The 15,814-nt window shown below is 36.2% G+C and overlaps 1 protein-coding gene across 4 annotated transcripts in view; it reads left to right on the forward strand.

Annotated features, from left to right (window-relative positions):
- The window catches only part of LOC135685459 (protocadherin Fat 4), a 58,144-nt gene that overhangs the window by 9,170 nt on the left and 33,160 nt on the right, over window positions 1-15,814 (forward strand). For 3 of the 4 annotated variants that reach the window (XR_010516006.2, XM_089110866.1, XM_089110865.1), the window contains 25 exons: window positions 951-1,057; window positions 1,490-1,657; window positions 1,748-1,873; window positions 2,250-2,408; window positions 2,665-2,861; window positions 3,102-3,231; window positions 3,422-3,510; window positions 4,017-4,104; window positions 4,307-4,435; window positions 4,715-4,779; window positions 5,574-5,814; window positions 6,380-6,604; window positions 6,872-7,129; window positions 8,956-9,003; window positions 9,234-9,285; window positions 9,442-9,569; window positions 9,934-10,058; window positions 10,304-10,388; window positions 11,618-11,732; window positions 11,935-12,114; window positions 13,183-13,469; window positions 13,984-14,161; window positions 14,378-14,425; window positions 14,550-14,794; window positions 15,146-15,320. Coding sequence is in view for 3 of the 4 variants with exons in the window: in XM_089110866.1 (XP_088966992.1) it covers window positions 951-1,057; window positions 1,490-1,657; window positions 1,748-1,873; window positions 2,250-2,408; window positions 2,665-2,861; window positions 3,102-3,231; window positions 3,422-3,510; window positions 4,017-4,104; window positions 4,307-4,435; window positions 4,715-4,779; window positions 5,574-5,814; window positions 6,380-6,604; window positions 6,872-7,129; window positions 8,956-9,003; window positions 9,234-9,285; window positions 9,442-9,569; window positions 9,934-10,058; window positions 10,304-10,388; window positions 11,618-11,732; window positions 11,935-12,114; window positions 13,183-13,469; window positions 13,984-14,161; window positions 14,378-14,425; window positions 14,550-14,794; window positions 15,146-15,320 (3,648 nt within the window). In the remaining variant the exon portion in view is untranslated. Of the gene's footprint in view, window positions 1-950; window positions 1,058-1,489; window positions 1,658-1,747; window positions 1,874-1,911; window positions 2,409-2,664; window positions 2,862-3,101; window positions 3,232-3,421; window positions 3,511-4,016; window positions 4,105-4,306; window positions 4,436-4,714; window positions 4,780-5,573; window positions 5,815-6,379; window positions 6,605-6,871; window positions 7,130-8,955; window positions 9,004-9,233; window positions 9,286-9,441; window positions 9,570-9,933; window positions 10,059-10,303; window positions 10,389-11,617; window positions 11,733-11,934; window positions 12,115-13,182; window positions 13,470-13,983; window positions 14,162-14,377; window positions 14,426-14,549; window positions 14,795-15,145; window positions 15,321-15,814 lie in introns of those variants that run through there. The other variant, XM_089110867.1, reaches the window with a different exon arrangement.

The raw sequence follows: 15,814 nt of genomic DNA on the forward strand, positions 1-15,814 counted from the left end.
TTGGTATATTCTCCAACTCCAAAATTTCAATTATTCGACAGTAAATTCAATTATGCTTTTATCGTCCTTGTCCAGGTCTAAGAAAATCTTACTTATTTAGGCCACCATGATACACCGTACCTCATATGAAGGCCGAAATCAGAGAAACATTTCTTTCTCGCGAACTTTGGACTCTATTTTGTTACAAAGAAAATTTATGCAGCTCAACTGAGGCAAGTTTTGCTGTCAATAACAATAACATTGGTATCGTCCAAGCAAGCAGGAAATCCACATTCACATCGCCTCGCCATAATACTTGAACTGGCCTCCTTGCTAGTATTCTCGTCTCAGTGTCTCTAATTCTAAACAGAACGAGAATGCACAGGGCAGTCCTTGCAATCCTGCTCTCAGAAATAGCAGGACCAAAGGTTTTCAAAACAATGATCTTTGGCCTACGTAGGCGAGCCCTCAACCAATCAAATCACTACTGCTTACAAAATGTTACTATGATCATTTCGACGAGGTCCTGCTCCCGAAATTGAGCAGGACAGCTCTTTGCTCTAGACTAGACTATTGTGAAGCAGCACTAAATTTACAAAAGCCCATTGTGAAGCAGGACCAAACATAGGGTATCAAAGTTATGAGCAGGGCCACAATTCAGGTTTGCCGGGTTGCCGTAGTAAAAAACAGGACCTTGAGATTAGCACGGGATGCCTGGCTGGCGGATACTTGGGACGGACTGTTTATCAAATAGAAATTGAAACTTCCTTTTTGCAAATAAAGAAATTTTTTATTGGTTACAGTAAATCTTATCTTTGGAAATTCTTGCTCCTGCTCAGCAGGAACAGCAGGACCTTTGGCTTTGCCACTGATGTAGATAGCAGAAGTAGACTGAAACAACATTATTGTCATTGCTATTATCAACTGATGTTGAAAATTCACAGAATTTGAATGCATTTTCCTTATTACAGAATCGAACCTAGGTTTTGCGTTTAGCATTGATAAATCCTCTGGGGCAATCAAAGTCAATAACTCACTTGATCGAGAAAATATTGCGACATACAAACTGCAAGTTAAGGTATGAATTTTTTCTGACACCATTTTAGGCTTGTTAAGATTACTCTACACCGGTTTGTTGCATGGCACTCGATGCCGTGCAGACGGAGCTATAAACACTTTGATGTGTGAAGCCGAAAGGTTCTAAATTGCTGCTTCGAATTATAACGTGTACTAAATCTCTATATGAAAATAAATTTCTCTAGTTGTCATTATTTGTATATTATCAGATAGCATTAAGAGGTGCACACGTAAATTCCTACCTTTTTCCAGAAATGTATGGGACTTTTATCTAATATCTTTTAAAGAAGTATAAAAAAATGAATGTGATCTCAAGTCCTGTAAAACATTCGTTTCTCTCGTCACAGCTCGCTTCTTTCAAATCTTTATCCTCTTTTTATCAACCGTATTCAAATATATTAAACTAACCTTATTCAAAAAATTTCTTAACAAGGCCTCCTCAACAATATTCAACCCGGATTATGCTACAGTAGAAATCACTGTCGCTGATGCAAATGACAACCGACCTAAATTCTCAAAAGACCGATACGATGCTTCGGTGGTGGAGAGTGCGAAGGTTGGAACAACTGTTCTTCGTGTATCAGCAGAAGACAAAGATGCGGTAAGTTTTAATCAAGGGTTTTTATGGTATCGAGATCTTCATAAAACTCTTCTTGACGGAAAAAGAATAAATCAAATTTTTTTGTATTAGGGAACCAATGCAGAATTCAGTTATGCTATTGTTGGGGGTGATGCAATTTTTGGTGTATCCTCAGCAGGAGATATTTATGTGGACGGCCTACTGGACAGAGAAAAAACTACGTTACACCAGTTTGTGGCAAGTATCAAAGGCGTCTTATTTTATTATAAGTGGTTGAAAAATATGTGCTGTTCCTTGCTTGCAATTGACAGGTTTTTTTTCCAAAAAAGGCTTTTGTATTGCATATTTAAAGTGTGGAAAAGTATAACATACATACTGGAATATTTTCTATTCAAAACTCTTCTGAGTACCAAATGCAGAATTTCTGTATCTGTCTGTATTGAAGCAAAATTGAAAAATCAGGTTAATAACAGTCAAACCAGAACTAATTCAATGCTGATAGACTTGCTTTAGATGCTCGTTTCAATTTGACAAATTTTATAAAGCCTGTCTTGACACAGAGCGAATGTCAAGTAATCAGGTAAATGCATGTCACGTTTTTTGTTTCCACCAGGTTGTTGCATTCGAAACAAAAACCACTGAAAAATACGACAGTAGCGCGAGAATTTACATTTCTGTTGAAGATGCGAATGACAATCCGCCAGAATTTCAACAAAATGTGTACTTGTCACATGTAATAGAAAATGTGCCAGTTGGAGCTTCAGTTATGCAGGTAAATAATTGTTAATGCGAATGGAGAAACTTTGTGTTAATCCGAATGGCTATTTATGTCGTGATGGTAGCAAAATTTCATGCCATTTTCAGTTTGTAAATATGCATCCACCTTTAAACAAACTTAATGCTCCTACGCGACCAAACCTCTGCACGGAATGGTTCGCTACAGATTTCTGCCACTTCAAGTTCTATAATATATTTTTTAATTCATTAGATCACCTTGTTTTACAGCTTTGTATCATGTACGTTTGTAGATAACAGCAGCTGACAAGGACAGTGGAAGAAATGCAGAAGTTGTTTATAGTCTTCTTGGCAGCGCTGGCTTGAATTTGCCTTTCAAGATTGACTCGCAAACGGGGCTTATAACAACGATAGCAGAGATTGACAGAGAGCAAGCTTCCTCCTACAATATGACTGTATTTGCTTCAAACTATCGAGCTAATACAATATTGTAAGTTGAAGTCAATGCTATGAGCCTTTACGTAAAAAGAATAGGATTAAATCTCATACTGCGCTTTATCATGAAGATATTATGATAACTATTTTTTTTGTTAATTAAATCTGCCTCTATTAGAGACCTTTCTTCTCTTTATAGAATTTATTTGTTTTGTCGTTTTGATTAAAAATACATAGCAATTATTGTTCATTATTTTGAAACATTTATATACTTGATTGTCATTCTTTCTCAAAGGTCATCAAATGCAACGTTGGTTATTCTGATAGACGATGTGAATGACAACCTGCCGATATTTCCTTTGTCGCAGTACAGTTTTCAAGTTTCGGAAAATAACCCTGCCGATCATGTTATTAATCAGTTTACAGTGAGTGTCTGTTGAAATATATATTGTAACTCTAGTTTCCTGACCTCTGGTGCTAACTCTAATGCAATTCTAAACTGCAGAATGTCCATGATTGAGATGTAAAGAGGCGACAACTCGTTGATTTCTATTCACCTCTGGATATTATTTATGTAAACATTTCTATATTTTTATTGAATAAATTGATTTTAAGGCATCAGATGCTGATAATGGCATCAATGGCACTGTCACATACGGAATTGTCTCTGGAGATGCGTCGAAGTTTTTCATCGGCAATCAAAGGTAACTATTACTCAATGCCATTTTCATCGTTAATGCAGAATATCAAAGGATTTCCTGTTTGTTTAGAAACTTCATAAGCTGCAGATACTTGAAATATTTACGCCGGGTGACCAAATTTTTACTGGAATTGTCCACCCCTGTCTCCAAAGTTCCGTTTTGGGAGACCACAGACCAAAAGTGGGAGAACACAGACCAAAGGTGGGAGACCACTGAAAGAGCTGGTTTCCCACCGAGGAGGCCACCTCTTTACCGGAATTGTTCACCCCCGTTTTGACTAATGAACCTGATTAATATTTCCATAAATTTAGCTCAAAAGAAAGTGAAATATATTCCAGAAATTATATAATTACTGACCATTTTCCTATTTTGCTTGTTTCCCACAGTTCGCATTTCCTCATACATCTATTTGATTTTTAGAACGTATTTTGAAATTCGGTAAATCTCGTATTTTGAGAAACAGTAAATCCAGACAAAGGCTTGTGCTATTATTACCATTCCCTACCTAGTGGAGTGCTAAAGGCCAAAGTGTCGTTAGACAGGGAGGAACAAGCTGTTTATAACCTGATTATCGAGGCAAGAGATGGCTCTGGAAAGGTATTTTTCTCGATAACAAATTTACTTTTTTGTTGATAAGCTTCCTTGAGCTCATTGGTTATTCTTCTGTGAAACATTTCAAATGACGAGGCTTAATGTTCTCGTGGTAGTGTTACCAGATACTCGTGGCTATATACAGTTGCATAACATTTTATATTTACTTTGATGTTTCATTTTATGTGTTTAGAATTTATTTTCTCAGAACAGCACATCAAGTGTGACAGTTGAAGTTCTAGATGTAAACGACAACATTCCTGAATTCTCGTCTTCAAGGGGCTATGAATTCTTCATTATCGAAGGAGAAGTGGATGCATTTGTTGGCCAAATAAAGGTATAAAGTTCACTTGCTTCTGTCATGACGGTTTTATCATATTGCAACCCTTTTTCTTCAACTTCTGCTACTGTAACGATGCGCGTGGCTCAAGTGACGAAATGGAATGGAAGGTGCATAACATTGTCATACAAAACTGCGTGTTCACGTGGTCGCTCTTCAATTTTGCATATGTTCCACTCGGTTAGCAAAAAGAGTTTTGTTACTTTCTCTGATTTATCAAGAGAGGAATGTCATTTGCATTATGCGTATAGTTACCCAAAGTTCTTTTGCTTTTAGGCAAGTGACAAAGACGCTGCTAAAAACGCCAACGTTACCTACATGTTAACTGAAGGTGGAGAACAGTAAGTTATTTGTTGAATTGAGCTTTTTTTCGAAATGGGACAAAAACGCCAAGATGGTGCTAGATGTTGGATGAGTGTAATAGTGACAAAATCATTTAATCAACAACAAAACATTTTACCAAACCTTTCTAGTATTAGAAGTGAAAGTTAACGTTGGCATTGATGACAATGCGTATTATCAATGGAAAAAGGAAAGGTGATGTCAAGTTTCCCCGAGTGAACCATCTTCGAAACAGACTATGTGCCTTAGAAGTTTTTAAATGCTTAAACGGCATAGCGCCAAAAGCGTTTGGAAATTACTTCATAAGGCACAATCATAAAGTGAATACCCGCAAAAACAACAAAAGTGTAGTCATTCCAAAAGTTAGGACAGAAACGGGGCGGAAAAATTTCTTATTCCAGAGTGCAAAGATTTTTAATAACTTACCAAATAGCTTGCAAACTGAAAAAGCACTTTTGAGATTTAAAGCAACCAGCAGGGACACAAATCTAGATTTTTAGTGTAACTTTTTTAACTTCTGTAGTATAACCTTTTTAACCTTTTAAATTTTTTAAGCTTTAACTTCAATCTCTTATAATTTTGAACCATTTACTTTACAAACTTTTATTTTAACAGGACCCTTAGTGATAGCAGTATTATCTCTACTGAAAAGGCTATCCTGTATAAATATGGTAGATTATTATATTATTGTTATTAATTCAACTATTTCTATAGATACTGACATGCCATTATTAAGCAATTACCTACCTTTAATCAATTCTTATCTTTTGTATTTATTTCAATTGAATTTCAGTTTTTCTATTGATTCAATAACTGGTATAATAAGGAACAAAGTTGCTTTCGATTATGAAAGTAGAATTTCCTACACTGCCGTTGCCAAGGCCACAGATAATGGCTCTCCAGCACTCCAGTCATCTGTAAATATCAAAGTGACAGTTCTGGACGTAAATGACAATAAGCCGACCTTTGAACGTCGATTGTACCTCTTCAATGTCACAGAGAACTCACCAGCTGCTGTAATTGGCATCGTGAATGTAAGTATAAACACGGGATTTTTCACCCAACGGTCAAAAGATTTATCAATCATTGTTAGTGTTTTGTCAGTCAAGAATTCTTTTTCCATAAACTAGGACTTCATTAAAGGGCGATATCAAGGAAAACGTTCTTTTATTTTCATTTCTCTTTCTCTATTTACCTTCCCTTGTTTTATATTGGTCTATATTTTTCTTATCTTCTCCTTCTTCTTCTCCTTCTATTTTTCTTTCTTTATCTCCTTCTTCTTTTCCATCTTCTTCTCCTTCTCCTTCTTTTTTCTTTCTACTCCATCTTCTACTCCATCTTCTTCCTCTCCTTCTTCCTCTCCTTCTTCTTTCACTTCTCCTTTTATTCTTGTTTCACTTAGGTGGTTTATTCTTCTCTGATGCCGAAATATTCTTGATGGTGCCTTCGAAGTCTTGAAAGTGACGTGCATAGTGCAATTCCCTTTGGGTCAAATCCACAAGTTTTTTATGGGGGGGGGGGGGGGGCTTTTTGTGCCCGTAAAATACACAGGCATCTTTAGATTGAGATAATTTTCTATAACTTGGATCTATTTTCTAGGCTAGTGACAGAGACAGTGGACTGAATGCTTTCTTGAGATACAGGATCGTTTCAGGCAACAAAAATGATGATTTTTCTCTCAACTCTTCCTCTGGTTTTTTGTCAACGAGGAAAAGCCTCGATCGCGAAGTTGCGGAATTGCACATACTGATCGTGAGCGTAACAGACACTGAAAACCAACAAAGTATCCGTGAAGACCTTGCAGCAATTCAAATCAAAGTTTTTGTCAGTATTTTATTGAAGATTTTTCATGTTTTATAGATTTTTTAATGAATATAAAATTTATTTGTAAGAGAAGTTCGGCAATGATATGGGTTATTTTCATCTTTAAGGGTATCTTCTCGTCTGCCCCGAACAACAATTTTTTAGGCAACTCTAACTTTTATTTTGAGGATTGTTGAAAAGAGGATATTTCCTCTTATCACATTTTGTTGAAAAAAAATGAAGTTTAATTTTTTCAATATTTCTATGCTTTACATTTGCTTGAATTAGGATCAAAATGACAATTCGCCCATCTTTGAAAAAAGTTCGATCTCGATAACCATTGGCGAGGATACCCCAGCAGGCAGCGTGGTTGCCAGCTTTAGAGCGACCGACAAAGATGTCGGACGGAACCAGCTGATCCGGTACAAAATAACACAGGGAAACACAAATAATAGATTTTCTATTGATGTCAACAGCGGAGCAGTCTTCGTTCTTAGCAATATTGATAGAGACCCGCCAAACAATGAGCACTCATTTACTCTTTTTGTGAGTATTTTTTTACATTTCGATGAATATTTAGTTTTATTAACTCAATCGTAAATTGCTTGCATGATTGATTTAGGCTATGTACGGTCAGCATTATATGTTAATTTACCATACTTTTCGGGTTAATCAACAGCGCACAGTGAATTAACTACTATGTCAGTTTCAGGAGTGGCGGCATGGGGGGGCAAGGGGGGCTTTAGCCCCCCCTAAATTTTTGTTAGCCCCCCCGTCGGCAGGCAATCAATTTTTGCTTTCTCTATACCGTCGGCACTTGATGGATGTCACCCGGTTTACATGTTGTTTGAATGACATAAATAATCGAGGAGAAAACTGCACTGGCTGGTTTATGGTTTTCTCAATGGCTTTTCTTCGGCAATTTTACTATCATAGTGTCATTATATCCTGTCGCTTCCGTGAAAGCTGTGACTTAATTTCATGGTGCTCCTTCGCATGACCCACAATACCATCGTGCTCCTCTCGGTTATAAATAAAGTCTTTAATGAATTTTCTTCTTAAGGGATTCTCTTTTCGTTTCAAGACATTATTATTGCCAATGAAAACATTTCGATCATGAGCACATTTTGCGTAATAAATTTTTCAAAAAGCACTTCTTGTCCTATTTCATCAACTATTTTTCAATAGCATTGTTCACCGCATAGCTTGCGACAAACGAATGGTTTAGAGAAAACCATCGATTAATTTCTTCCAACATAGATAGGAAGAAATATTCAACAATAGGCAATATTTGCGCACTAAGTTTCTTACAAGGCACAAATTGCCGAGAAAATCTCGTGGAATCCGACACAGGTTGGAAAGTGGGGACGGGGAGGGGGCAAGGGAGAAAATTGCACCCACAACAAACGATTTTGGAAAAATGCTCTATTTTTAAAATTGTTAAAATTTTTAAAATTAAAATTGTGCCTCGTGTCCATTTCTCCTAAAGTTTCTCAGTAGAAGCATCAACTGCAATTCACTATGAGCTCCAGATTTTTCTTAACATTCATAAGGCATGCTAAGATGGAGAGAGGGATCTAAATTTAAAAGTAACTGACAACCTGGTATTTTTCGAGACCACGGCGAAATTGTTGATTTTATCTGCTGTAAAAAGTTTTGCAAAAAGACAATAATTTTCAATAGGATTAGGAGGATTGCTTTAGTGAAATCTGCCTAAAAGAGTGCATTTTCCAGGGAACTTGAAGCATCACAATTCGAAAATTTCCTGCCCCTTCGGCGGCAACAGGTGCCGCCTCAGGTAGTAACTATATATTTTGCCCGTCCCGATATAGAGATTTGACAAGACTATTAGAAAAGTCGGTCATTATCATACAGAGTTAGATTGACAAAATGTATTGCAGAGGTGTGTGACACCAGCTAAAAAGTTTCAGGCAATAATTTTTTAATCAGGTAAATTTGCATTACACAGCCCCCCCCCCCCCCCCACCCAACGAGGCTTGCCTCGCGACGGCCCTGCCTACTAAATGGGGCAAATCGAATTTTTTTTCTGTCGGCAATTTGACACATCCAGCGTCGGCAGTTACGGAGAATATAATCTTCGGCACCTCGAAGGTTTGTCTCTAGCGCCACCCCTGGTCAGTTTGCGCTGTTATCCTGAAGCGCAATGGCCTAGTTTGGGCAATAGACAAGGAAACTTATGACAAAAGTAATTTCGAAATTTTAATCAAATTGTGTATCGGTGTGGAGCTTCGTTCAGTCTGTAAGTCGGTAACAATACAGTCAGTCACCATTAGGTCGTTCTACTACTTTGAATTTGTAATGTATCCTACCGTAACAATGCAACCTCTCTTTCAATTGATCAACTTTTTCAGATCAGTGCAAGTGACATGGGAATTCCTCCGCGTAGTGCATTAGCTAAGGTATTTGAACCTACTTATTTAAGTGTATCAATCTCAGTTCTGAAGATGCATCAAGTTTTCATTGCACAAACAATCTCCTCCCATTGACAAAAAATTTTCATCAAAGTTTTTGAAACCTTACCTCTTTCACTATAAAACCTCAAATTTTCTCTCCTTCGCTCATTTCAAACAGTTTATTACAATCTTCATCTCAGATTATCTTAGATTTGCTGAATGAATTTTTATTTCAGTTGCATGTTTCTGTACAAGACGCAAATGACAACAAGCCAACATTTCACCCAGGTATTGTTCTCTAAGCCTTTAAAGCTTTCGGGATTCGATGTTCTCTAAGCCTTTAAAGCTTTCGGGAATCTGTTTTCTTTTCAATTTATTTTTTAATTGTCCCTATGAAATATCTAGTATATCTTTGCTCATCTTTGAATCTGAATTCGATTTCAGATGCGATTGAGGTATCCCTAGAAGAAAATAAACCACTTGGAACTAAAGTTGTTACTTTAAACTGCACAGACAAAGATAGTGAAAGCAACGGTCGGATCAGTTTCCGCCTCGTCAAAGGATCAAACATGGTAAATAATTCCTCTAGGTCCCACTAAGGCAAATAAATTTCAAAATTGTCTACCGTGTGTTGCTCGGTACTCTCAATCCTTAATATCAAATTGACAAAGGTGTAAAACGTGATTATTTCAAATGAATTATTTGAAATGGGTTTAAACTCAATAACTGCCATAACGCCTAATTGTGAAACAACCAATTACAAGTTAAATTTATTTCCTTTAGAAAATATTTTTATACTGTGTTTTACCAGAACAAAAAAGGACATTTTGTTCGGTTTTGAAATTACATTTTAAGAAGTATATACTTTATTTGTTCACATGTTCAACATATTAATTTTCCTTTGTAAATAACTGCGGCACTTTTTCCCGATGACAGGGTTTTAGCGTGGACCCTTTGACTGGCAGCATAACGACTACAAAAACATTTGATTACGATACTGGAGTCAGAAGCTACCCTCTTGAAATTGAAGCGAGTGATTTTGGAGCTACACAGCTGAAAAGGTAGATATATTTGCAAATATTGATTTGGCATCATTTATTCTTGGAAATTTTTGCTCAACAAATTTACTCACTTATTCTCTATTTTAAAAATGGATAAAAAGATAATCACCCTATAGATGAAATATAAGTGAAAGTATTTTTAATGAAATACTGCGGCTAGTAATTCTTTATACCAAAGTAAATAGTTCTTTATTCTTAATTTTCATCGACGAAACTGCTTCTGACTTTGCTTTGATTATTTGCAGCTCATCTAAAGTTCTTGTTAAGATTATGAATGTCAATGACAACTCACCTCAGTTCACTGCAACAGGTCCATTTAGTTTGAACGAGGTGAGTGTGCTGAAAATTTTCTTCCTATTTTAATAGTTTTTCTTAACACTACCTATTTCATTACTTAAAAACATTTCGAGTCTTAGCTTATTCTTGCGTGCCGTCTGAGCATTGCTTTCATTGAAATTAAGAGAAAGTGGAAAAAAGGCAAATCGATCTGGTGAACCTGTGACGTCAAACTACGACGAACAGCTTGGCTTTGGTTCGCCATGTTTTGATTGGTGTCCTTAAGTAATTTTGTATACAACTTTGCATCACTGGGGATTTCCATCCTGTGCATTGCAGACATACGAATTTACAGACAACAGGACATACGAATTTGTGGCTTTACCTACATACTCAGGAGAAACCATACAATTTGCACTGTGACGTCAAATTTACGTCAAAGATTCCCCGAACCACAAATCCCTTTCCTTGCAATTCATTTTAATTGTTGAAGTGAAAGCGCTTATAACTGAAATAGGATAAAAAATATATCAACGAGAATTATAAGTTGGTGATCAGCAATTAAATTCAATTAGATTAACTGATAACAAGGACTTGCACGTTTTAGCTAGAAAGGCCTTAAGATCAACAACATACTGTCTCTCTCACTGGGTACGTGTTCTCTACACGTGAAATAAAACTCGAAATAACATCAAAGATGGAAAGTTACAGGAAACAGGATAGGAACCACGGCAATCCTGCTTCATAATTTCGTTCCTATAGGCCTTTTCGAAATCTTGACGCGATACTCAACCATTTGACAAGCGCAACAGACAAGGAAAAAGGTGCGAAAAACTAACAAATTGCCTAATTTCGATTTTTTTCTTCGGCATTTCTGCATTTTAATGGTTAAAGATCAATATTCTGAGATGGGCCATCGCGAATTTTTTTTAGCTTGCACGTGATTCGTGACGTCATAATGCAAAAATAATTCAACAAGAAGGCTAATATTTCTTGTACCAAAGCCTTATAACAACAATAATTGTATATTCGGATAGCTCTAATGAGGAGCTTTTGTTTAAGGCATAACAAATTCTATTTTGCTGATATCAGCAAATTAACTGATGACGTCATCAAGTCAGTGCAGAAATCCGAAGAAAAAAGTTGAGATTAGGCAATTTATTAGTTTTTTGCAGCTATTTTCCTGTCTACAAAAAGTAATTGTATTTTTTTTGTTAATTGGATTATGTTTTATCAGTTGAGTGACATTGTTGATGCAGGACTAATTATTGCTGGTTTTTCAGGGAAATTACACTGGCAGAAAATTTCGAGTTGGAAAAATTGAAGCTTATGACAGTGACTTAGACACGGCAAGCTCAGTTTATGGTCTTACGTCATATCAATTTGTCAACATGTCAAGTATGTTTTAGTGTTGTACAAATCCTGAAAGTATTTGATAATGTCTTTTTTTAACCTTTGAATAATTTTGTTTCAAAAATTAAAGCATCGCAAGGGGTTCACATCCACCTTTACAGCTGGTGATAAGGGAAAATTTATTATCTACAGAAAGCTAATTGCAACATATCTGCTAGCGAAAAGAGTCCTCGTCATTCCTTTTTAGGCTACTATTTCAACTACTTGTGGTTATTTGATGCTCTTTCTACTGAAAACTCGGTTAATGACGTGAAAATGAATCTCACGGCTGTGCTTCATGGTGCAAGACTGTTCACAGAGGCAGGGATGGGCAATGTTGTTAAACTTTCTGGCTCTCCAAACTACATTGTTGCAGGCGATTTCAAAGGTATTGGATTTAACTTTCAAAATAATTTAATATTCAAATTCCAATGAAAAGGATCACTTCTTTCGATATCGACAAATCATACTGGCTTTTAAGATGTTTCTTCTATAAGCAGATCTTATGCTTTACCTTCGACCGCATTTAGATTATGGGGATATCATATACCATAAACACGAGCCTGAAATGCATCATCATTTCACACAAAGGTTAGAACAGACCCTATACTCTGCTGAACTAGCTATCACAGGCGCTTAGAGAGATACAAGTAGGCAAAGGCTCTATGACGAATTAGGATAGTACCGAATGGTAGATGGTACCGAAGATTGTGCCACTTCTTTTCTCCATGCAAAGCACCAGAATACCTTTATTTGAAGATACCATAGCAGAACAATTGGAAGAACAATTCGGTACTCAAACTCGTATTTCCAAAATACCGTATCTAAACGGAATCTTCTGTATAATAACGAATGAAATTTTCCTTCGATTTTCCAGTTTAAAAAGAATCTGCTTGCTATCATGAGGCCAATTAACAATCCTACCTACAACGTTCTTGACATTTTGGGTATCAGACTTCTAACCATGCTTAGGGTTGAATTCAGCGCTTTGAATGGACATATAGATTTAAGCATAACTTTGCCTGTTTAAGTCCAATGTGTTTCTGTGGCACCGGTAAAGAGGACAATGAGCATTTTCTCCTGCACTATCCTCAGTACAGCATGAAACGCCAGGATCTCTTTGACCAGCTCTCAGGTATCGATGGATTTAATGTTGCCGACGTAAATAGGAAAGACCTTCGGAACTTGGGTACAGAATTATATTAGAAGCATCCATTTCCTTCGTTAAGGCCTCGGCAAGGTTAAATTAATGCCAAAATACAGCAGCAGCAGTCCTTTCTTTCCTTTTTCTAATTTCTATTTTTTTATTCATGTTTTTTTTTTCTTAGATGGTGAGGACTTTGTGGCCTTGTGTCTTTCCTCGCCATGAATGGTAGTTTAGCAGTTTCAGTTGTTCTTAATTGACATAAAAAGATGTTTCTTTAGGTATATTCACTTCCTGTTTGAACACTTTCAGGTGACTGTATAAGCAACCCGACTCTCTGCACCTCTGGCCTCTCTCTGGCGATGTGGATCAAATTTGAAGCAGGGGGTTATATATTGTCTTCTGGAGCCCAATCTAACCACGCCACTGGATTATCTCTCAACTTTGAATCTGGCTTCTTTCGGCTGCGACTGGCCACTGAAACTAAAGAGTTTGAATTAAGGATTAACTCAGTATCTGCCAACTGGTACCATTTTGCCTTCACCTGGGATGAGAACTCTGGGTTAGCATATTATGAAAATGGAGCTCTGTTAACAAAGGTGGATTTTTACAGTTTCACTACTTATTCAAACCACATTTGCTTGCAATTGAAAGATTTCAAAGACATTATGCAATCAATCTTGTTGAAAACGTGTCCGCTGCAAAGAGCAGAACTTACAATTTTTGATAAAACAACATCTCATTTTTTGAGGGATTGATCTTGTGTAAATGCGGGGATACTTCAGTTTTTTATCAATTCCACTCTCGTTATCACTAATTGTAACTGTGTAATAGAAGATGAATTGAAATTTCTCACATCAAAAGAAAGCAAATTATTATGACTGGTGAAATTACCTTTAAAATAACTTGGAGCTTTTGTTCTAAAGTGAAAATTTTAAGAAATTTAAGGTTTTCAGTATCATTTTGATAGATTTTTGATAGTTACTTCAGCTTTGTGAGTTTTTAGGTTGCTCATTTAGCATGATGATCAAATTAATTTTCGAAACTTACTTCCCAACTTTCTATCTTTGCTTTGTATTTATCATTATTTTCTTTTATTCTTTCCATGTTAAGGCATACACAGTTGCTGACGTATCAAGAGTTGCCGATGCCTATACAAAGCTGATTATTGGTCGTCCCAACGACGCTGATGCCTATCCGCAGTTGTTTGGGCGATTCTATGTAGGCGAGCTGGTAATATGGAAATTAAAACTTGCAGACTACGAGGTCATGCATGCATTCACAAATTCAGGTTATCACAGCCATGTCATCTTTTTACATTTATGAATTTTCTTTTTACATTTATGAATTTTGAATTTCGTACCTGGTCAGAAGCTTTAAATTTCTTTAATAAGTGCACTTTCTCTAAGCTAAAGGCTATAAATTTCTTGCTCTAAGAAATTTCCTTTTTTAAATTTCTTTTACTTTGAGCAACTCAAAATTTTAAGAGGTAAAATTGCTTCCACAGCCAGAAAATCTGGGATACTAATGTCACGTCAAAGGCTAAATTGGCAAGGTTTGTTTTTTTTATTCTAATTGACTCTTTTAAATACTTTGGTAGTTAGTTTCTGTTATTTATGGAAAATTTCTGTTAATGCTTGTAAAAAGGACTATTAAGGAAGTCGTGGCATTTTTTTAAGGTCCGTTTGAAATTGATAGCCGAACGGGTGAGATTTTCGCAACTGGTGTTCTTGATAGAGAAGCAACAGCTTCGTTCAGCCTTGATGTGAAAGTGACAGATGGCGACCCAGCAAATCAAAAGCATAACCACACACAAATAGATATTTTGGTTGTTGATGTCAATGATAATGCACCAACATTTGGACAAGATACAATCACAATACAAATACAAGAAAACCTGAAAATAAATACGGAGATCTTTGCAGTGAGTCATCATACCTTAAAATTTTTCTTACAATAGGCTTTGTCACTCTTTGTATTTTACTCTGTTGATCTATTTGCCTTGTTTTCCCTCATTATGTTCAAATTTGTAAAGGCAAGAGTTGCTTCTATTCTTTAATGTCGCGATAATGTTTTTTACAAACCGAGCAGAGTGATCCATGAGTTACATATCATTGATTCTTAATAAAAATATTGTTTAAATTTTAGCTGTATTTGTTATCCTGTTGTATCTATAAATATTTTGTTTATGTGTTGGATTTTTCTTATTAATTACTGTTGCTGTAGAAGCCTATATTAAAGTGTCTGCTGCTTGCATAACATATTGGTATTCCAGTTTGCAGCACGCGACGAAGATGCCGGTAACAACGGTTTGCTGTCGTATTCAATTGCGTTTGGTAATACTGCTAACACGTTTGCTGTGAACGCAAAGTCAGGAAAATTGACAAATGTTGGGAAGATTGATCGAGAAATGGTTTCTCATTTCACTCTTCAAGTCGTTGCTGAAGATGGTATACAGTCCTTTTTATTTGCATAAGAAGTATTAGCGAAAGTGGACCAGTTTATTAATTAATGCATCATCAACAATATTACAAAAAAGTTATGGCCTAATTTTTCAGTTCTGAGATATTTGCCTCAAAATAGTTTTATGCCGAAGTAACAATATGTTAGAGCATGGAAGGTTTTTTAAAAATAGTCTAGAACTGTGCTCCCAAATAGATATTTGTTGGCTTCAACTTGTTATTCACATCGATTCATTTCTAGGATGATTTAAAATGCTTATTGTGAACTCTAACATTTTGAAGACGACCTCGCATAATTAGTAACCTAAGCTACCAATAATAGGTAACATCATCACGCCATGATTGTGCAGATCATGCTGTACTGTGCTCAGATCTACCTCGCTCTAAAAACGCCCCGTCACAAGACAACCAGGCCAGTCCCTTCATCATTATATGCATATTTTTTCTGAAAGAAATGACTCATTTGATTCCAAGTGATTTAT

The sequence above is a fragment of the Rhopilema esculentum genome, chromosome 10, assembly GCF_057945365.1.
Source record: "Rhopilema esculentum isolate cy_ngs chromosome 10, ASM5794536v1, whole genome shotgun sequence".
NCBI classification, from domain to species: domain Eukaryota; kingdom Metazoa; phylum Cnidaria; class Scyphozoa; order Rhizostomeae; family Rhizostomatidae; genus Rhopilema; species Rhopilema esculentum.